The 23,879-nt window shown below is 36.1% G+C and overlaps 1 protein-coding gene across 1 annotated transcript in view; it reads right to left on the bottom strand.

The window, feature by feature from the left end:
* LOC150095269 (sodium-dependent nutrient amino acid transporter 1-like) overlaps positions 1-23,879 on the bottom strand; it is a 247,670-nt gene that overhangs the window by 23,114 nt on the left and 200,677 nt on the right. The window contains exons 12-13 of the mRNA XM_090410475.1: positions 19,767-19,892; positions 7,181-7,280 (exon numbers count right to left, since the gene is read on the bottom strand). Of these exons, the coding sequence (XP_090266601.1) occupies positions 7,181-7,280; positions 19,767-19,892 (226 nt within the window). The remainder of the gene's footprint in view (positions 1-7,180; positions 7,281-19,766; positions 19,893-23,879) is intronic.

The raw sequence follows: 23,879 nt of genomic DNA, 5'->3' as shown, positions 1-23,879 counted from the left end.
CACACTGAATTTAACATATAGATATATAAAATAATTTCATAAGAAATGTAATTGTTCTTTCCTGCATTTTTAAAAGAGAACACATGGCAGTATCAAATAAGATTTTAACTCTTAGTTAATGATATACCTTACATGAAAAATTATGAATGAAACTTTCACCCACATTTTGTAGATATCTTTCATATGAGATTAACATAACAAAAGTTCATGTGCCATGTGCACATCACTGATGTTTTATTCATCAGTGTTGAAATTTGGACTTTAGTCCAAATAAAAAAAAAAAATTTTGTTATGATGAGAAAATTAGGAAGCACTACTTCCCCTTCAGAAGGATAAATGTAATTGATCAAACCTATAGATTACATTGATTTAATGTCATAATGCCTCAACTTTCTTTACCAAGTTATCAGAAACTTATTTTGTGCAGGACATTCTTCCAAAGGACGGCATGTTTTAAGGAGTTCTTTGGCTGATGTATGAAAAGAAGAAATTTTGCAGAGAGGATGAAACACTACTTGAATATTAAAGAGCCTAAGAATGTTAGATATTCATATATTCCTTTAATATACAAAATTTGATTCATTTTATCTTGAGAGGAAGATGGAGTTCTGTATTTACCGATCTCTTTGTTCATAAAGGATTCATTGAAACCATTAGCTACAAATGTAAATTTTCTCATTGTAGTTACTGATGTAGCAATGCCTCAACAGAGCACAGGGAGTGTGCACAATGAGCCAGTGTTTTAAGAGAGCGAGATTTTTGACATGGATGTAATGATTTGTATGATTTTTTTCCTGAAGTCTTCCATCAGGTTGCTGAAGAATCAGAAGATCTAAAAAACAGTAATGAAGGTTTCCCACTATTTCTGAAGTGAACTGCAACCTTGATGGATCGACTGCCTAAATCTTTGTAACAAAAATATGGAAGATAGAGAATCAGTCCACATAGCAAAGACAACTTATCTATTCCACACAGCAACAGCAGGTTTGGGGGAGATACTACTCAGAATGTTCTATAAAATAATTAGCACATGTAGATGGGAAAGAACTTTCCACAGCCATACGATCCTGTATTAATTGATATAACTTATCTTGAATAGTAAAATAGCTAGAATGTGCGAGATAAAAAAAAAATCAGTGTTAAAAAATAAGGTCAAAACGTCAGTTGTAAGCAGGTAACAACTAACGTTTTGACCTCTGTATTGAGGTCATCATCAGGAAAACATACATATGTACAATATACGAGCTACATGCCACTGCACTATACAAAAGTAAAATCAATTTCAATGTTTGTTAATCATTTATCCTAGCCTGACTTCTGGTGAGGAAAATAAAAAAAAAACAGAACTACATTAAACAATTTCCTATAGTTCTTTAGTATTGAGATTTTCTTCTGTTTGGGGTTGCTATATGTGTTGAAGATGGATCCTCCACATTCTTGGAATAATTAATCCATCATTTTTGTTCAGATTTGGATGGTGTTTTAGTATTTCACAAGCTTCTTTATATTTTCTTTCAAACCAGGTTTTGGTAGTGTAGGGACTTAGTGCCTTTCCAGTCAATTGTTATTTGCTTAATGTTAAGTAAAGTGATTATTCTAACATGTGTCTCCATAAATTCTTCACTATGAATGCTGACCACTGTGTAACCTTAAAAGAAAGCGTTTAGAATAAATAATAATTATTATCATCATCTTAATCTTAAGACTCCCATGGAGACAAACTCATTGTAGGAGGTTCCTATGTCATACACACAGCTCATCATATCATACCTTAAATACGTTGAATTTCTCTGCAGATGCTGCACTCTCAAACAACATTCCAATCATTCACAACCCTCCATGAGAAATACTAGCTTCTCATTCTCTCACTGATGCCTTCCAGGGAAGACCTCCTCTTCTCACCACCATTTTATGAAAAACCTCTTTGATGGTAATCCTATTATAACCCCTTACCACCTTGTACATCTATATCATATCATCCCTCTTCCTCCTATCCACTAGACTCTACAAATTGCATCTTCTCAACCTTTCTTCACATTCAACATTTCAGAGACCAGAAACCATCTTAGTCAGTTGCCTTTGTACCATTTCCAATATCTCTTCATCCTTTTCAAAAAGCAGGTGGCCAAATCTGTGAACATATGCCTAATGAAAACCTTACACAATGGAATCAGAATCTCCTTGCTTCTACAAGTCAGTGTCCTCTGCATCACTGCTAGAATTCATTGTGTTGTCCTCACTATTTTGGCAATGTGTCCTCTAAATATTTAGATCCATATCCACCCCAGGGTCTAAATCAGTGATGGCAAGCCTATGACAGGTGTGTCAACACTGACACACTTGACGGTTTCAGGTGACACACCTTGGATATTGAAAAATATTGGTATTCTGATGAAAAAACTAATTTCAGTAATTTCAGTTTATTAAATTAATTGTATAATATGAATTCATAGATTGTATATCAATGTCCTATTAAATACATAGCCTAATATGATATGTATAAGTCACCATCTATGATTAAGTAGTTAAATTTATAATGCATGTATGCAAGTGGCACATCAACAACGTCAATATTTAAAAAAAAAAAAAAAAAGATGTTTGACACACCTAGGTAAAAAGGTTCGCCATCACTGGTCTAAATCCTTCACCTCCAACAACATATCTCCACCAAAAGTAAATTCTACATTCATCTTTAAAAGATACCTGTGGCATGACTATAAACAACAAATTACACGATAACCACAGCAATTAACTTTAATGAAATGAAAGTACAGATATTTCATGCTGAAAATAACGGTACATTATCAATGCGTAGAAAAATAAAGCAAATCAAAGAAACAGGAATACAATGTACATACAATTAAAAACTGTTTCCAAATGCTAGAAATCAATATATCAATAAATAATATTATGAAAACTATTTTTGATGGTAACATAGAATGAGGATCTCCCAAACTTTTTGTGAGAGAGAATCATTCCGATTAAGATTTAGTCTATGTAAAAGGGCTTCACAACGTTCTTTGAAAAGGCATTCATATTTAAAACTGCTTCTATGGAGAAGAGCTTCATCCCACTGAATACTGTGATTAGTGTCAATACCATGTTGTGCCAGACCAGACTTTTGATGTTTCATGTATTCGATATAATATTGATGTTCATTAATTCCTTTTTCCACAGAATGACCTATGTTCCCAAAGTATGTCATATTACATTCACAAGGTATCTGGTAAATGCCAGCTAATGAAAGAGGTGACAGTTTGTCTTTTATAGATAGCAACAGATGACATCACCTTATTTGCCATCCACAAAAGACAAACTGTCACCTCTGTCACTATCCTTAACTGGTGTTTATCAGATACCTTGTGAATATAATCTGTCATCCTTTGGGCAGACAGGCTGTTGTGTGGAAAAAAGAATTAATTACACATCTTCTCCATAGAAATAGGTTTAAATATGAATGGTTTTTCAAAGAAAGTTGTGAAGTCCTTTCACATTGCCCAAATCTGAATCGTAATGATTGTCTCTCTCTCCCAAAAGTTTGGGAGATCCTCATTCTACGTTACCATCAAAAATAGTTTTAATAATATTATTTATTAATATATTAATTGCTAGTATGTGGCAACAGTTTTTAATTAGTAAACCAATTGTTGTATATACCTTGTAATTCTGTTTCTTTGATTTGCTTGTTTCTACGTTGATGATGTACTGTTATTTTCAGTACGAAATATCTGTACTTTCATTTCATTAAAGTTAATTACTGTGGTTATCGTGTAATTTGTTGTTTATATCCCACCTTGTTTTCCAAATTTTAAAACTTTACATTTTGTAAGATTGAAGTGACATCTCCACACGTGCCCATTCACTAAGTCTATTCAAATCTTGTAATGCCAAACCTACGTTGCTCTTTATAGTTCTTCCCAACTTGGCATCATTTACAAACAACTGAATATTGCCATTCAAATCTTCTCCAATATCATTAACACACAGGTTAAACAGCAATGGCCTTGAACAGATTGCTGGGGCACACTACTAGTGACTTTCCTCTTCTGGGATATTGCTCCAAAATACAACTTCCTGATACCTAACAGATAGCCAATCTCCAATCTAATGTACTTGTCAAATACACAACTCCATACACTCTAGTTTGACTATCAACTTATGTGATAATCTATCAAAAGCCTTTGGAAAATGTAAGTATACTGCTGTGCATCCATCTGTCTCATCCAATGCAGCTGTCATCTTATTGTAATAAGTAAGTCGATTACTAAAACATGATCTCCCATTACCAAATCAATGCGGTCCATCAAAGATAATACCACTGTTGTCAAATAAATTCTGGAACTTCAGTTTAACTAACCTCTCCAACATTTAACCACAACAACTGACATACAGACTGGCCTATAATTTGATTCCCAAGTTCTGTTCACCTCCTTTATGAAGCGGTCCAATCTTTACTTCCTTCTACTCCTTTGAAACTCATATTAAACAAATATGTCAAGGCAGATGTCAACTCCCAGGCACATTCTCTCAAAATACATGTAACATATCATCAAGTCCCAAAGCCTTATTAACATTTAGTTTACTCGAATTTGCATATATTTATCACTCTCACTCAGTCTCCATATCACATTCACAAGGATGAAAGACCTTTATAAAATGCTCATTTAATATCTCAACTATATTATAAGGATAACTACTCTCCAACAGTTATCCTTATACCATTTTCTCCACTCACTGTCCTTCCATAGGCATTTTTTTTCTACTAGTTACATATCAAAAGACCTCCAGTTTTTTTTGGCTTCATTAGCTAACTGCTGCTGCTCATACTGCACTTTTGCTATACTTACTAACCATGTCACCCTCCTTTCCTATACTCCTCATGGAACTGATTATTACCACTCATCTTTTGTTGTCTCCATAATGCCTTCTTTCTCTATACTGCATGCTTAACCTCTTCATTCATCCCTTTCACACCTAACTTATTTAACATTCTGATCCTTGAAATGCATTTATACTTGCTTTTACTATATTGTTCTTAAACAGTACCAGCCTTGTAGTTCTACATATATACTCTCCTGACAAAAGTCCTCACATTGCTGGAAACAAGCCAGGTAATCACTACATGATCACTCTCAACTAACTGGAGGGATATTTGATACCTGATTTATAATAACATCCTCTGATGAGGTGATCAAATCCAAGATCCTCAAATCCTATGTCCTTCATTACATTCTGCCTGAGGTAGTTGTCTCTTAAAAACTTGAGAAGTTAATTTTCTTTACTTCTGGTGCTATCTTTTCATCCAAATCTATATTGCCTAATTTCAAAAATTCAAATTTTATACATTTCAAAATCACTGTCCTCCAACATAACCAGGTCTATAGCAACATCTAAGTATTTCATTCTATTCACTTCTATCTCACACCATACTGCCTAAAAACCACTTCCACTATTTTCCCCCTTGCATCTCTACCATGTATGGACATAACTCCCTTTCTATGATCAATATCATTTTACCTTCCTTTTTACCCTTTCTGTCTGCACACACATACTAAAAAAAAAAAACATTATACCTTCCACCTCTATTTCCTTCAGGATGTCATCCTCATTCAATCATGTCTTACTTATTCCAATAATTTCTGGGTGCACAAACTCAATTGATGCAACCATTTCCCTTTGTTTTTGATACTTCTATCATTCATATACAAGCATATCAGTTCATTTCTGGATCTATAACAAGTTTCACTGATAGTACTTATTGGATGTGATGTCTCCATGCCTTCGGTGAGTTATTTCTTTTTCTCTTTACCTATCCCAGAACCTTATTGAAATTCAACTATTTCCCCCTACATTTCATGCCATCTCATTCCTTTCTTGTCTAGACACACACACACACACACACACACACACACACACACACACACACACACACACACACATTTCCTCTTTGAGCATCTACCTTTCTCATAATGTGTTCCCCTGTCCACCCTGAGTCTTCCCATTTCATTGTCTTGCACACTTGTTCTCTCATTCTGTACATTCATGCTGCCCATTCATATGCACCACTTCGATCTCTCCATTATGGAGAGATTGAAGTGGTGTTGATATTCTTTTGCTCTTTCAAATTGTTTCTTACCTGCTCAGATTCATTCTCTGCATTTTTTATGCTCCCTTCCAGGAGCAGTCTCTCCGACTCACTCATATCAAAACATTCAAATGCTGTCCATCACTTTTATGCAGTTCAATTCATCCTTTAAACTGATTTCACCCATTAATAAACTGTACTCCTTTCTCTTCACACATTTCCATAATAATCTAATTCCCATACAATGCCACTCTCAAGTATTTCATTACCTCTTTCATACCAAGATCTTTCCCTTCTGTCTTGTTTGCTCTTCCATACATATCTACAATTCTCTTCATTTCGCTCTGCATCTGCTTCATCTTTTTCCTCATTTATCAGCAACCCAGCTTTCAAATTCTGTATCATTTTTTTTGCTCTCATTCATTCTTGCTGTCTTATCAGTCACACATGCTTATTTGCTATCAACCCCATTCACGATCTTAATGTTAATTTTACTGTTTTGCAACATCACTATCACACACTTTATTGTCAATTGCACTCTTTCCTTCAGTTTCACATGCTTTCTTGACATTTGCACAATCTTTCTCAACATCCATTTATTGATGTATATATGCATGTATATATTATATGTGTATATATATAATTATGTATATATCAATTATATTATTGAAGTGTATTGATTATATTGATGAATATAAATTTTTTCATACATAGAAGGGAGAGAATCTTGCCTGGAAATTGTATACGAGTATTTGTAGCAAGATAATATAGCTTAGATGATTTTTTCCCACTGGAGAGTGGTGAATGAATGGAATTGATTACCAAAGTCATGAGAGCTCTATCAATGAATGATTTCAAACAGTATGACAGGTATTCTGAGAACAGTGTGGGAATCCTGAAACAAGTCTTTGGACCTCAGAGAGATATCAGAGTAATAAGGAATTACAATGAGGATTACAAGATATATGATAATATTGTTCACTAATATTATAATGCCAGCAAGAAATATATATTTTAAGAAGAAAATATATTCTTAAAGCAAAAAAAACTATTTTAAGAGTGTTATGTTCAAATTTAACAGAAAAATATATCTACCATAACACCATATAACTCCAAGGGTTTCAAACAGAACTATCAAAGTTATGTTTTTTCCAACACCATAGCTATCCAGTAAGAGAAAAACAGAATTTCCTCCCTGAAATTATATTTTTAAATATTTATAACTTTTAACAATGAATCTGATATATATGAACAATGAATAACAAACTGATAAAAATATATCCTAGTTTTATTGAAATGGATTTGTATCCATTTGTATTTTATAGTCAAATATACAAAAACATAAGTTTTTAAGTGTACCTGACATCTTATAAGAATTATCTCTTGCAATGGAGTTGCTTGGTTTGCTCTACTCTGCCTAGCAGCCTGTATGTTTGTCTTTTATTAGTGCTTCAATTAGGTTTCACAGGCCTGACAGCCACTTCAATATGCTGATTATTATCAATGACCAGGTATAAACCTAAGAAGGTAAAAAAACAACTTCTGTTCAATATCATTCAAACTAAATAGTTTGAACCAAGTCAGCTTTGATGCTGAAGATTAGATTCTCACAAGCTGACTAGTAATTTTTTAATTTTGAAACTTGTATGATTCTTTCTATATTTGGCTATAAAATATGGATAAATCCATAATTTTCTCCATTTCAGTATCTTATTTGCTAAATTTAAGCCTTGTAGCTTATGTTTTTAGTATCTTAATTGTATATAATAGTAAGAAAATAGTGAAAATAGTTATGAAAAGATCACATGCTGACTTACTGCTAAAGAATTTTAATATGCTTCCTTTTTTTCTATGACTGCTGTTAACTTTGAAAACAACAGTGAGACTGGAGGAGGTTGACTTGGTTGGTGTGAGTAGCTAAAAAGAGGTATGAACAGCAGTTAGCTAATGAAGCCAAAAAGAATCCTAGGGAGTTCTTTCAATATGTAGCCAGCAAAAGAATGATTATGGAAGGATGACACTGATTGGAGAAAATGGTATAAAGACAGCTGTTGTAGAATGTGTGGTGGAGATAATTAATGAGCATTTCATAAAGATATTTCAATCTTGTGAATGTGACTTCATGGAGAGACTGAGAGCAGTTGATGATGGGGAGGAGAGACTGACTAAGTGAGCAAAAGGTGTTAGGGGAGTTGAGTAAACTAGATGTAAATAAGGCTGTGGGACTCTATAATATATCGCCGCATATTCTGAAGGAATGTGTCAAGGAGTTGACACCTGCCTTGACATATTATTGTAATACGAGTCTTGCACTTGGTCAAGTTCTTAAGGAGTGGAAGGAGGGCAAGATTGTGCCACTTCATAAAGGAGGTGATCGAACTGAAGCATCAAAGTATAGGCCTATCTGTGTGTCAGGTGTTGTGGTTAAGTTGTTGGAGAAGCTTGTGAGAACTAGGATCCAGAGTTGGGTTGACAACAATGGTATTATCTTTGATGGACAGCATGGATTTGCTAAAGGGAGGTCATGTTCTAGTAATCTACTTACTTATTACAATAAAGTGACTGCTTCCTTGGACAGAGGAGAAGGATACACAGTTATATACTTAGATTTTGCAAAGGCTTTTGATAGAGTACCTCATGATAAGTTCACAGTCAAACTAGAGCAGATGGGGTTGCATATTAGATTAGTGCATTGGATTGGAGACTGGCTATCTGATAGGTATCAACAAGTTGTGTATGGGGGGTGCAATATCCAGGAAAAGGAAAGTCACTAGAAGAGTGTCTCAGGGGTCTATTTTAGGCTATAAGATAGCCATTACTGTTTAACTTGTATATTAATGATATTGGCGAAGATTTGGATGGAGATATTCAGTTGTTTGCAGATGATGGGACGAACCATAAAGAGTAGTGAAGATGTGTGGCCTTGCAAGAAGACTTGAATAAATTGAGTGATTGGGCATGGAAATGGAGATGCAAGTTCAATGTTGCAAAATATAAGGTTTTAAAATTTGGAAAACAAAGATGGGATGCAGAATTTATGCTTGGTGAAAATATATTGTTGGAGGTAGAGGAAATGAGAGATCTGGGGGTGATAATGGATAAGAATCGAAAATTTAGGGGACATATCGCCAAAATTGTGAAGACAACAAAAAGGCTTCTGGGAATGATGCGAAGGACACTGACGTGTAGAAGTAGGGAGATTCTTGTTCCGTTGTATAAGGCTTTGATTAGGCCACACGTGGACTATTGTGCCCAGATTTGGTCACCTGGGTTTTAGAAAGTGAAGAGATGTTGGAAAGGGTCCAAAGGCGACTGATTAAGGTAATATCTGACCTCTTGAATGTCGAGTATGAGGAAAGATTGAGAAGATGTAATTTGCAGAGTCTGGTGGACAGGAGGAAGAGGGGAGATATGATAGAGACCTACAAGTTGGTAAGGGGTTGTTATAGGATCAATGGTGGAGAAGTTCTACAGAGAATAGTTTGAGATCAGGGGAGAACCAGAGGTCATCCCTGGAAACTGTATAAAGAGGGCATGAGTAGGGGAGCAAGAGTCAGGTTTTTTTTTTTCGTACAGAGTTGTGAATGATTGGAATGCCTTGCCTGAGAGTGTGGTGTCTGCAAGGAGTTTGAGTGTGTTTAAGACACGGTATGATCAGATGTGTGTGTGTGATAAAAGGACCTCCCAGATGAGTCTTTGACTCCATGAGGTCTTGGGGTAATAATATCAGCCCATGTGCTATGAAAAGAAAATGTGCAAGAAAAATTGTAGTGCCACTGATGAAATTGTTCAATCTAAGTCTCAGCTCTAGCAAGGTTTCAAGGGAGTGGAAAGGGGATAAGATAGTTCTATTACATCAAGATGCTCCAAGAGAGAAGTAGTATATTACAGAACAATTGTTATCTTAAGCATGGCAGTTAAAGAATTGGAAAAGTTAGTTAAAGGCAAAATTCAGGAATGGGTGAATAGCAATTTGGGGCACCAGAAAAGTTTCAAAAAATCGTTTCCTAATTAAAATTCATTTTTTTATTTATGTTGTGTAGTGTCTTCTTTCTATACTACTTATGAATTAGCGATCATTGCAGATGCTGCATAGTGTGTATTCTCAAATTGTCTACTCGACTCGCCCCCCCCCCCACCATTAAGATTAAATCCTGAGTAATTCGGGTGGAGAGCATGGATTTGTAAAAGGTAGGTCCTGCTTTAGTAATTTATTCATATTTTATAATAAAGTGACAGTGGAACAGGATAAAGGAAATTGTTACACTATGATACTGCTGGACTATGCAAAGGCATTTGACAGAATGGAAAAGTATAACATAAGATGGAGCAAATGAGAATGGATATGAGGATGGTGGCATTGATAGAGAGGCGGCTGATAGACAGACAGAGGATGGGGTATCGTGTAGTGAAATCAAGGCAAATGAGGGGTGACTAGTGGGGACTCAACATTATAACTACTTTTTTGATCATGCAATGATTTGGGGAGGAGGAGGAGAATATTCAATTGTTTCCTGACAATGCAAAACTGGGGAGGACAGTAGTTGATAAAGGTGACATAGATATCCTTTAGGATGATTTAAATAAATTGACAGCATGGGCATAGGACAATGGTTGTCGATTTAATGTTGTAAAATATAAGCTAATACAATTCAGGATGAAAAGATTGCAATACCTTAAAGCATACTGATGGTAGTGGATTATGGGAAATTGACAAGGGCAGAGATCTGAAGGTAATAGTGGACAGAGATTTAAAGTTCAAAAGACATAGCAGAAGTTGGCAAAATAACTCAAAGGATTACTTGGGATGTTGTTATCCCTCTTTATAAGGCTATGATTTGGCCACATTTTGCCTGTGAACAGATTTAGTCACCTGGTTTTTGTAGAGATCAGGAGATGGTGAAAGGATTCAGAGATGAGTGAACAAGCTAATAACAGGTCTGTGGAATGCTCCCTGTGAGGATAAATTGAAGGTGTGCGATTTGTAAAGATTAGTCGATATGCAAAAAGGAGGGGGAGAAAAATAGGCAGAAATTTTTTCAATAAATGACACTTAGGGAGAGAACAAGGGATTGTCCAAGGAAAATGAGCAAGAGTATGGTTAGTAAAGGATGTGCAGATTAGATTTTTTTTTTCTTGGAAAGCAGTGAATGAATGAAATGGGTTGCTAGAGGTAGCTGTAAGTGCTTTAATGATAAACGAGTTTAAGGAGACATATGATATGTATTGTGTGAATAATGGTTAGTGTGTCTCCTTCGATGAGTCTCGACTCCAGGAGATAGTCTGTATAATAATACTTTCTGAGTCCACCAGGTGGGAAAAAATATTCATCACTAGAGTAGACATGGGTAATAAGACTGAAATATTCAACACCACTGAATATAACCATAAAATGGATCGCAATTGGAAGAACGACGGTACATTGCGCCCTTCGATTGGAATAGGCCAAGTTCGATTCTTGTCGCGACGGGAGGAATCTTTATCTGGTCGATTTCAATTCGAAGGTGAGTTAGCCGATCTCATACGGAGGTAGCAGGGTTTTCTCCCGGAAACTCGGGTTTTTCATCCCGCATACATACAAATCGGCCCTTCAGAACACACGCAATTTACAGACAAAAATTACTAGTTGTGGTGGTGTTGGAGGTGGGCGGTAGATGGCGTTGATGGAGATGATTCGTAGTAGCGGTTAGGTGTAGAGACAGTTGTAGATGTCCTCCCGCGATGAGTCTTCGGACTCCTTGGAGGTATCAGGAATAATAATAATAATAAAAGATTCCTCAAGAAAAAACTTCTTAGCCTCCTGAAATGACCCCAAAACTAAACACCTGAGTTCTCATCTTCCACGAATATACAGATTACCTAAAATTGCAAATCTGCAAACCCAATGTTCCTCCCAATGTTCATAAAGATGTTGCTGATCATCCCTTTTATAGTTTGTTCAAACAATAATCAAAATCTCTTATTTTATCATTGCATTAAATCTTTCATTAAAAAGTTTGTTAAATGATTCTTTGACATGACCTCTCTCTCTCTCCCCATCAATATCCCTTGAATGACAACCTGATATGACAGAATCCATGCAGATTTTGTCTAATGAATGCACAAAATATACAAGCAAGGGTACGCTAATAGGTTTCTGTTCTCAACTCTGTTGCCCATTTTTTACAAAGGAAAGTTTTGAAAAGCAACCCCTTGATGCATCTCCACTTAAAATTTCTTTCTTGATAAGATATGCTTATGATGTATTCTCAATTTGACCTCATGGCCTGATATATACATTCCTTATCACCTGAACAATCAACATCAAATCTATTTTACTAATGAAAAAAAGTCATTATTATAACACATCTTCCAAATGATAACCTTTATTTGCATACCTTAAAAGAAACCTACTCATGCTGCCAGGTATATTCACAAACTTTCTCACTATCTCTCTCTGTCTTTCCAGTAGAATGGCATTATTAAAATTCTTAGTAATCGAGCCATCAATCAGTTTCAGTAGGGCAGCTCTTACTACCGAACTTAATCATATACATCACATGTCTCTAATGGCTGTAGTTCCAATAGAATTAACCAAATATTTAGTCCTCCAATTCATCAATCTTCTCAAGATACAAATTATATTAATGCAATCATTATTCTCTGTGTCTGGAGGTACATCATAAAAAATAGCCAGCAATTTGAGAAAAAAAAAAAAAATTCAATCTCTGTACTGACATCAAGCCTTACTTGGAATTGGCTGCCATTATTCATTTCCTTAAGAACCTACTCTATCCTCTCTCAGTTCTTAGTGTATATAGGATTCTTTCTTTCTTCAAGTTGGCCTACAATGGACAGACTGGAAGATCAGCTAACATCTACTGGAAAGAACATAAAAAAATACATCTCTAATCCTAACTATGGGCGGTCATGTCTTGGACACCACACAGACAAAAAACATGATTCATCCCAGCAAGTTCATACAAGAGGATTTTTCTATAATCTGCAGCTGCTCTTAGAAACCAAACTAATTTATATATGTACTGAGTGTTGAAGATTGCAGAAATATATATGAAACAGTAATTCTAAAGTATCCCAAATTACAACCTAATCTTCCTACTAGTGTCCATGGAGGCTAGTTCTCACAGTTCTCAGCTAGTACTACAGACTTTAGTACACTGAGATACTCTACTCCGTGATGTGTGTGACAATTTATATTCTACTCCCTGAAGACGTCTATATGGCGGATTAAAATTGGGAGCATTAAACTTATTTACTTGTGCTTTTTTTTCATTCCATTAAATACTCAAAACATGTGTCAGACATTTAATGGATTAAATGGGTGCTATCCAATTTTTCCCTTTGAACTTTTACAGCAAAGGCAAAGACATCTATCCCATGCTGAATTATGCTGATTTTGTTTAAAAAAAATCAACATACAGTATATGATACTAAACAAGCTGAGGTGTGATAGGGAGTATGATGTGTAGAAAGGAAGGACATTCAACTCTTGATTTATTGATTCCACAAATGCTTGGAAATAACACCTTAGTTATTTTTGTCCTTGAATATGTCTGTTCAACTGGAACAGCACTGAAGCACCCCCAAGGAAAAAAATGAAAAAATTAAATTTTGATTGTGTTTATAAATAATAACAATGCTTACAACATTATATAAATGCAGTACAACATGTTAAAGGTTACAGCTTATGTTTTGGCATTGATTCAATAGTTAATAATTGAAATTGTTCGATTGACGCTTTAGATTGCGAAACAAAATGCATTGCAATCTAACGCCAATATTCGTTTGCCCTTGTCATTGCATGTTACGTCATTCCCAACTGTAACTGCTTATGCGGCAATGTATTTTTACATTATTTCTTATTTCTGTGAGATACGAAATGTTTATTATTGGTGCGTGTGCATGGTGAACTATTTTTTGTAAATCTTATTTTATTTTGTTAAAATAACAATTATTTATTTATTATAGATACAAGGCTGAATTATGATGAGTGTCACTGTTGAAAATACGAAAAGAAAAATATTTTTTCAATTATCGTTACACGAAACAAATGCACTGCGATCTTTGTTTGCTGTCACTGCACGTTACATCATTAGATACACTGCCGCTTGGGCAGTGTATCTTATGCCTACACTGCACTCATTATTTCTGTGAGATATGAAACGTTTATTATTGGTGCGTGTTCGTCGTGAACTATTTTTTTTGTAAATCTTATTTTATTACAAGGCTGAATTATGACGAGTGTCACTGTTGAAAACATAAAAAGAATTATATTTTTGCATTATCGTTATACGAAACAAATGCACTGCGATCTAATGCCGACATTCGTTTGCACTTGTCATTGCTATTGATACGAAACTTTTATTATTGGTGTTTGTTCGTGGTGAGGATGAAGTATTTTTAATAAAGCGGTTTTTAATATGTAAATTTATTTATTAATAAATTCATTACTGATTAGGAAAAAAAAGTTTTTTTTTGTATATGCAGCACTCCTACTTAAAATTTTCACTGGCCGCAACTGCACTAATGAGTGTATGTTTGGAAGACATACACTCATTTAACCATGCCTTTGGTTAACTGGCTGGTAAAATGATTTCCCATCATGACCAAATAATTAAGGATAATTATAATAATTATAAACATAATTATCTGGAGAGACTGCCGTTTTCTGAACGAGTCAGCGTGCCAATGCAGGGAAACTAGAATTCTCAAAGTGGATGGCAGCAGGAGTGGCCTCTTTTGTGGGAATGGATGCTTTTTTGGGGGGGGGGGGGGGGGGAACAACATCAGGTAACACTGAGTCCAGTGAAGTCTGAAGGAGATAATGATAGGTATAGAAGCAGTGACATTTTTATGCTTTACACTAATGCCAGGAGTATTCGGAATGAAGGAGATGAATTGGTGGCACTGATAGCATCAGCCTGGCCAAAGATTATTAGGATCTCTGAGAGGTTGTTGATGGAAGATGATATAGTAACAGGCATAGAAGTAGCAGAGTACAGCATTTTTCAGCAGGATAGGAGGGGAAAAACATGGGGGTGGAGTACTACTTATGATAAGTCTTTCTTTCAGGGTTACACGGTGATCAGCATTTGTATTTAAAAATTTAGGGACACAAAACATACGTGTTGAACTGATTATTTTACTAATTATTAATAAAATAACACTTGACGTTTCGACCCCTGTATCGAGGACATCATCAGAAGGATACATGTGTATAGGAACCAAGCTACATGCTGTTGCATTCTATAAAGGTAAATTAAATCTATGTTGTTAACTAATCTTTTTCTTAGCCCCTCTAGTGATAAAAATAAAAAATAAATAATATATATATAAAAAAAAATTAAAATAAATAAATAAATAAATGAAAACTACAATAAACTCTGCTAAAGTCCACATGTACTAAGATTCTTCTGGAATTGTACAGTTCATATTGTTATACTAAGATTTTCTTCTGGAAGTGTACAGTTCAGGTTACTAATGAATGTTTTGGAAAAAAAAAAACACTTCACCAAGTCTTCTTGTATTGAGATTTTTCTTTGTGGTTGCTATGAAGGTTGCAGATGGGTCCTCAACATTCTTGGAATGGTTAGACCATCATTTTTATTCAGATTTGGATTATGTTTGAGCATTTCACATGCCTCTTTGAATTTCCTCTCGAACCAGGTTATGGTGCAGTGTAGGGACTTGGTACCTTTCCAATCAATTCTGTGGTATGTTTGAAGTGCGTGGTCAAAAAGGCCAGTTTTTCCAAAAATGGAGGTATTTAATATGGCATTTGTGTTCAGCCTTTCTAATTGGGATAGTTCACCCTGTTCCTCTATGTATGGTATATTACATGTACATTTTATTTTGTAAACCCCTCGGTGGGCTAGGTGTGGCAGAGGATCCTTGGAAGAACTGAGTAGGTGTCTTAATTTTGTCGAGGATTTAAAGGTGGTTTTTATGTATTTGTGTAGTGTTCTGTCTATTTTTTTTGGAAATGCCTCTAACATATGGTATGGCAATAGCATTCTTGAAATCTTTTTTTGTTTTTAGTGGTATCTCTGTGGTGGATATTGTGGATTGTTTTTTTTACTGTATCCATTTTTTTTTTTTTTTTATAAAGTATGGTTGATGATCTCGTATTCCTGGTTAAGAGCTTGTTCATTTGAACAGATAGTTTGAGCTCTGTGTTTAAGGGTGCTTATGACCCCTAGTTTTGTGTTGGGTGGTGATAAGAAGTTTTGTGTATGTACTGGCCTCTGTGTGTGTGTGTAGGGTTTGCGGTAGACTGAGAAGGAGAGACAGCCTGAGGGAAGACGTGTGACAACTGTGTCTAGGAATCGAAGAGAGTTGCTTTTTTCTATTTCAATGGTGAATTGGATGCATTTGTGTTGTTGTTTGTTCAGGTGGCTAAGGAATGTATTTAGTGCTTTGTCACCGTGGGGCCAAATGGCAAAAATATTGTAGACGTATCTGAGCCAAATTTTGGGCTTTAGGTACGCCAACTCTAGAGCTTTGCTCAAAGTCTTCCATACTCCGCTCTGGGTATTTCGTGTGGCAAAACAATTTTTATCTTCAAAAAGAGGGTACAGCCATGGGCTCACCACTCCTCCCCAATAGCTAACTTTTATATGGAAGACTTTGAGCAATGAGCTCTAGAATCGGATGCCTAAAGCCCAAAATTTGGCTCAGATGATATTTTCGCCATTTGGCCCAACGGCTGTGAAGCACTAAATACATTCCTTAGCCACCTGAACAAACAACACAAACGCATCCAATTCACCATTGAAATAGAAAAAAACAACTCTCTTCCATTCCTAGACACACTCGTCACACGTCTTCCCTCAGGCTGTCTCTCCTTCTCAGTCTACTGCAAACTACACACACAGGCCAGTACATACACAAAACTTTTTCTCACCACCCAACACAAAAACTAGGGGTCATAAGCACCCTTAAACACAGAGCTCAAACTATCTGTTCAAATGAACAAGCTCTTAACCAGGAATACGAGACCATCAACCATACCTTTATAAAAAATGGATACAGTAAAAAAAAACCCACAAGATCCTCCACAGAGATACCACTAAAAACAAAAAAGATTTCAAGAATGCTATTGCCATACCATATGTTAGAGCAGTGCTTCCCAAACTTATGGATGCCAAGGCCCCCTTTGGAAAAATTTAAATATTTCACAGCTCCCCATCGAAAAAAAAAAATCGTAATACAGACATATATTATTATAATATTTATTGTATTTATATTCAATATCATTTTTATTCAAGATTTTGGTTTGTAATCTTTTTGTGTTGCTTATCAATACCTTTGAAATTAAAGTTTTATGAATAAGCATACATTTACTAATATTCATTAAGTGCCGAAATATGCAAGAAGCAAAATTTATTAACTAATACCAATGTTTGATTTTTTTCCATATTAAAATATAAAAAAGAACAAAAAAGAAATAATAAAAATTAAATAAGTTTCTTTTAAGATTAAAAAAAAAATCAACTGTGTCATAAAACATTTTAAATTTGTTTTCATTATTTCAAGGGCCCTCCTCAACAAAACTTATGGCCCCCCAAGTGGGCCACAGCCCACAGTTTGGGAAGCGCTGTGTTAGAGGCCTTTCCAAAAAAAAATAGACAGAATACTACACAAATACAACATCAAAACCAGCTTTAAACCTCCCGACAAAATTAAGACACCTAATCAGTTCTTCCAAGGATCCTCTGCCACACCTAGCCCACCCAGGGGTTTACAAAATACAATGCACATGTAACATACCATACATAAGGGAAACAGGACGAACCATCCCACTCAGGAAGGATGAACACAAACGACATATTAAATATCTCCATTTTGAAAAAACTGGGCTTTCTGATCACACAATCCAAACATACCACAGAATTGATTGGAAAGGTACTAAGTCCCTACACCGTGCCAAAACCTGGTTTGAGAGGAAATTCATAGAGGCATGTGAAATGCTCATACAAAATCCAAATCTTAATAAAAATGATGGTCTAACCATTCCAAGAATGTGAAGGACCCATCTGCAACCTTCATTGCAACCACAAAAAAAAATCTCAATACAAAAAGACTTGGTGAAGTGTTTTTTTTTCTTTTTCGGAACATTCACTAGAAACCTGAACTGTACAAATCCAGAAGAAAATCTTAGTATAACAATATAAACTGTACAATTCCAGAAGAATCTTAGTATATGAGGACTATAGCAGAGTTTATTGTAGTTTTCATTTATTTATTTAATTTTTTTTTTTATCACTAGAGGTCAGGCTAAGAAAAAGATTAGTTAACAACATGGATTTAATTTACCTTTACACACGTATCCTTCTGATGATGACATCGATACAGGAGTCAAAATGTCAAGTGCTATTTTATTAATAATTAGTAAAATAATCATTTCAACACGTGTGTTTTGTGTCCCTAAATTCTTAAATATGAATGCTTATGATAAGTGATGACTTATGTCCTCTAAGAGTGGAGGCTTTGGAAGGCAGTGACACTAATGATTTTGAAAGCATATGGTGTGAGGTAGATGGGGCAAGACAGGATATTTAGTGGGGTGTTGCTACAGACCTAGGCGTACAGAGGGTGGGGACCAGGAAATGTTTAGGCAGTTGAGTGTGGCAAGTGCAAGAAGAATGATTGTTATGGGAGATTTTAACTACAGTAGTATATGCTGGGAAGAGGAAAATGCATGTAGTAATAAAGGAATGGAATTTCTGGAATTCTTCAGGGACAGATGTCTTAGGCAACATGTAATAGAGGGAAGAAGAGATTCAAGAGTTTTGGATTTGGTCATAGCATCAAAAGAGCTGATAATAACTGAGATGACATCTCTTCTCCCAGTTGGAGAGAGTGACCACGTGGTTTTGACATGGAAGATGAATAGACATGCAGGAGTATCAAAGAAAAGGGAACATATGTGGAATTATAAGGTGGGTGATTATAATAGTCTTAGATATCAACTTGGGGCAGTTCCATGGAGGGCAGAATTGGAAGGACAGGATATCATTAGTGCTTGGGAAATGGTGAAGAAATATTTGTTAGCAGCAATAGTAAGCTGTATTCCATGAGTGAAGAAGCAGGCACAATTTGGTGTAAAGTGGATGACAAACAATATCAAACAGGAACTGAAAAAGAGATTATGGAAGAGTTATAAGGAGAGGGGTGAAGAGCAGATGCATGAAGAATATAAGACTCAGGCCAGGAGAGTGACTAGCTTAGTGAGGAAGGCAAAACTGGAATATGAGGTGAGATTGGTACTAAGATCAAAATAAAATCCTAGGGAATTTTTTTAGCTATGTGGCCAGTAGAAGGAGAAATGGAAGAATGACATTGTGGGATAAAAATGTTAATAGTGACTGATGTAGAGGAAATAGTGGAGTTGTTCAATGAGCACTTTATTGGAGTATTTCATCCTGGAGAAGAAGGTTTTAATACTAGAGGGGTAGGGCAGGTTTGAGGCTTAGAAGTGCAAGAGGAGAGTTTGTTTCAAATACTGAGTTCTCTGAGTAATGTGGAAATTAAGTTTTTCATACATTAAATCTCCCATTCACAAAATCAAATTATTTTCTCATCAAGGCTTCAAGTGTAAGATTTGTAAATATTATTTGAAAGTAACTTATCATATATGTTTGCAGCATATATTTGATTTAATTCAAAACCAATAACTCACCTTTATAATAAGCACCAAACCACATACAAGGCTAGCCAGAGAAGCCACAGAAATTTTAAGCAGTATTTTTGAAGTTATCACTTGTTCTCCTGTTATAATCATGAATATGTTGCCAAAATGACTAATCTAGAAAGATAGACAGAAATCTATAAAGGAAATACAAAGTAAGCTGTGCAATTATTAGATTTTTACTAACATTACATATTACTAAGATGAAAAGCCAAACGGCTATTTTTTCTGGCGAGGTTGATCAGTTAAGGGGATAAAAATCCCTTATTTGTTTTCAGCCAGTAAGCTAAACTAAGATCGAAAACTACGATCTAAATGTTTCATGCCGACGAACCGTCAGCGTATCCAAGCGTAAGTGACCACTTGGTAGTGCCACACCACGGCAACTCGTTGCAAAGGTGGAGCAAGTTCCCTCACTGTTCTTGATATTTTCTCATAATGTAAAAACACACAGTTCTTAGGAGATGTAGTACTGTTTTACATTATGAGGAGAGGTCACTACCCAGACCGGTTTCAACCTTTTTTGAGGTCTCATCAGTGAGTAGCTAGACCTAGAATATCAGAGTTTAAGTGAAAAGAACTTACATACTTTTGCTATTCTTTTCACTTAAACTCTGATATTCTAGGTCTAGCTACTCACTGATGAGACCTCAAAAAAGGTTGAAACCAGTCTGGGTAGTGACCTCTCCTCATAATGTAAAACAGTACTACATCTCCTAAGAGCTGTGTGTTTTTACATTATGAGAAAATATCAAGAACAGTGAGGGATCTTGCTCCACCTTTGCAATGAGTTGCCGTGGTGTGGCACTACCAAGTGGTCACTTACGCTTGGATACGCTGACAGTTCGTCAGAATGAAACGTTCAGATCGTAGTTTTCGATCTTAGTTTCGCTTACTGGCTGAAAAACAATAAGGGGTTTTTATCCCCTTAACTGATTACATATTACTATTCATTTCTATTTTCACTATCCACTCTGTCAATACTATAAAATTCTTTAATAACTTGTTTCTGTTAACTAGCATTATAACTCACAGACTTTCATGTCCTCATGGAGAGTGTTCCACAGACCTATCACAATCTTGGTCACTCATTTCTGGATCTTCACCACCTTGTCCCTACGTAATCCAGGAGACCAAATCTGGGTACAGTAATCAAAATATGACCTTATTAAAGTAAAGAGGAATAATAACCTCCTTAACCCTGCTTTTCACCATTTTCTTGAACCAAGTAATCTGATGAAATGTTGCTATTTAAACTACAACCCTGTCCACAATCACCCCCAAATATCAGGCATTATCAATTTTCTGTCGTTCAGATCCATCAGTATAGAATGCAACTTTTCTTCCAAAAGTACATGACCTTACTTGTTGTAACATTAAACCAGTAGCTGCTTTTGCCCATACTGCCAGTCCAAGTCATCTGCAGAATCTCTGTATCATCTTCACTGATCACTCCTTTCAGTTTTGCATCCTTTCCTGTATCATGGATGATACAAATTAAATTGCATATAATAAGTTTAGTTTATTCCTTTATCCAAGCATGAGCAAACAAAGTTTGCACCTGAAAGTATTTTCAGGAGTGAGCTAAGGTGGTGCAACACCAAGACAACTCGTGGCAAAGGTGAAGAAAGCTATCATCACTCCTATCTCAGTATCTCCCATAATGCAAAGCACATCTCCATGCAGATATGTGTAATGCTATGCATTAAGGCAAGGGCCACTACCCATACCGGTTTCGACCTTTATTGAAGTCTCGCCAGTGGGAGCCAGGCCCAGTAGTGAAGACACCAAGGGAGAAGCAATGAGAGGCCATCCCCACCTATAGGAGTCGCCAAAAGGTGTACAACCTTATTATTAAATTACTCCAGATTCAGAGAAAGATGTTGAGAGTTTATTTTTCACTTGGTTAGACTATAAGTTTAGTTTAATCCTTTATCCAAGTGTGAGCAAACAAAGTTTGTGCCTGAAAGTATCTTCAGTACTGAGCTAAGGTGGTGCAACACCTAGGCAACTCGTGGCAAAGGTGGAGAAGGCTACCATCACTCCTATCTCAGTATCTCCCAAAATGCAAAGTGCAAACTTTGTTTGCTCACACTTGGATAAAGGATTAAACTAAACTTATTATAGTCTAACCAAGTGAAAAATAACATCAACATCTTTCTCTGAATCTGGAGTAATTTAATAATAAGGTTGTACACCTTTTGGCAACTCCTATAGGTGGGGATGACCTCTCATTGCTTCTGCCTTGGTGTCTCCAGTGTCTCCAATACTGGGCCTGGCTCCCACTGACGAGACTTCAATAAAGGTCGAAACCGGTATGGGTAGTGGCCCTTTCCTTAATGCATAGCATTACACATATCCGCAAGGAGATGTGCTTTGCATTATATGAGAGATACTGAGATAGGAGTGATGATAGCTTTCTCCACCTTTGCCACGAGTTGGCTTGGTGTTGCACCACCTTAGCTCAGTCCTGAAGATACTTTCATGTGCAAACTTTGTTTTCTCACACTTGGATAAAGGATTAAATTAAACTTATTATAGTCTAACCAAGTGAAAAATAAACTCTCAACAAATTAAATTGCAGCTTCCAAGTGTGATACAGGGGCTCTATATTTGGGCTGCTTAATATCCAATCCCATTTACACCAATTTATGTGGCAGTTTCATTTGGCATAGTGTCAAATGCCTTTGCAAAGTCTGACAGTATCAACTGTATAGCAGTTGACAATGCCAACTAAACTATCACTTAATTATAAAAGTGATGGTTTAGTTGGATTTTGTTGCCACCAATTGGTGAGAGTGATCATAAGGTCATGACTTGGGAGGTGGCTAAAGGAGTGGAATTTACAATTAAGCCAGGGTACATGTGGAATTACCAGGCTGGTAAGTATGATAAGCTTAGGAGTGTGCTTGGCTCAGTGCCATGGCATGTAAAACTGCAAGGACTGGATGTTGATAGTGCATGGGAGGTGGTTAAGAAGTGTTTGCAGGAGGCAATGGTCGACTGTATACCAAGAGTCCGAATAATAAATCAAGTAGGGGTTAAATGGATGAATAACACTATTAAGCTTGAGCTGCAAAAAAAGAAACAATTGTGGAGGGAATTTAAGGAGAAAGGTGACCAGCAGGTGCAGGAACAGTATAAAGCTCAGGCCAGGAAGGTAACAAAGGTGGTAAGAAAAGCAAAAGTGGATAAGAAAGAAAATTGGCCATGCAGGTTAAAGAGAATCCCAAACAGTTTTTTTCAATATGTTGCAAGTAAAAGGAAAAATGTTCATGGCAGAATGATTTTAAAAAATGCTGAGGGTAGGGAGGTAACAGAATCAGTCGATATAGTGGAATTACTGAGCGAGCACTTTCCAAGAGTATATCATCCAGGTGGTGACATTGCAGGAATGGAAGAACCAACAGCTTATACCGGAATTGTGATGAATGAAGTAGAGAAAAATAATCTATTACAGAACCTCAATGTCAATACATCTGTGGGATTGGATGGTATACCAGCTTGTGTCGCATGTGAAGCAGCTAAAAAATTGTCAGTGCCCTTGACTATTTTGTTTAATTTGAGCCTCGGGTCTGGGTCAGTCCCAAGGGAGTGGAAAGATGGGAAAATAAATCCGCTGAATAAAGGTGGTTCCAAGGCTGCTGTTGAAAATTACAGGCCAATCAGCATAACAGGAATCGTTATCAAGGTCTTGGAGAAAATAGTCAAGAGGAAAATACAAAATTGGATAGATGAAAATGGGATACTGTATCGGGGACAGCATGGTTTTGTGAAGGGTCAGTCATGCCTCAGTAACTTGCTCACGTATTATAACACAGTGACGGCTGAACTGCATAAGGGTAATGGGTTTACAGTGATTCTACTGGACCTTGCTAAGGCCTTTGACAGGATACCACATGGAATTCTAATCAGTAAAATGCAGCATATGGGGATGGATATAGGGTTGGTGAGACGGATAGGAGGGTGGTTGACAGAGAGATATCAGAGAGTGGTTTATTCAGGAGTAGTGTCCACAAGACTGCCTGTGACTAGTGGTGTGCCACAAGGATCTGTTCTTGGACCACTGCTGTTTAATTTGTTCATTAATGATATAGGAAAGGA

Source organism: Typopeltis vanoorti, chromosome 20 (genome assembly GCF_054136105.1).
Source record: "Typopeltis vanoorti isolate ZY-2024b chromosome 20, IOZ_Tvanoo_1.0, whole genome shotgun sequence".
Taxonomy (NCBI): domain Eukaryota; kingdom Metazoa; phylum Arthropoda; class Arachnida; order Uropygi; family Thelyphonidae; genus Typopeltis; species Typopeltis vanoorti.
This window is presented reverse-complemented; position numbering and strand designations above follow the sequence as displayed.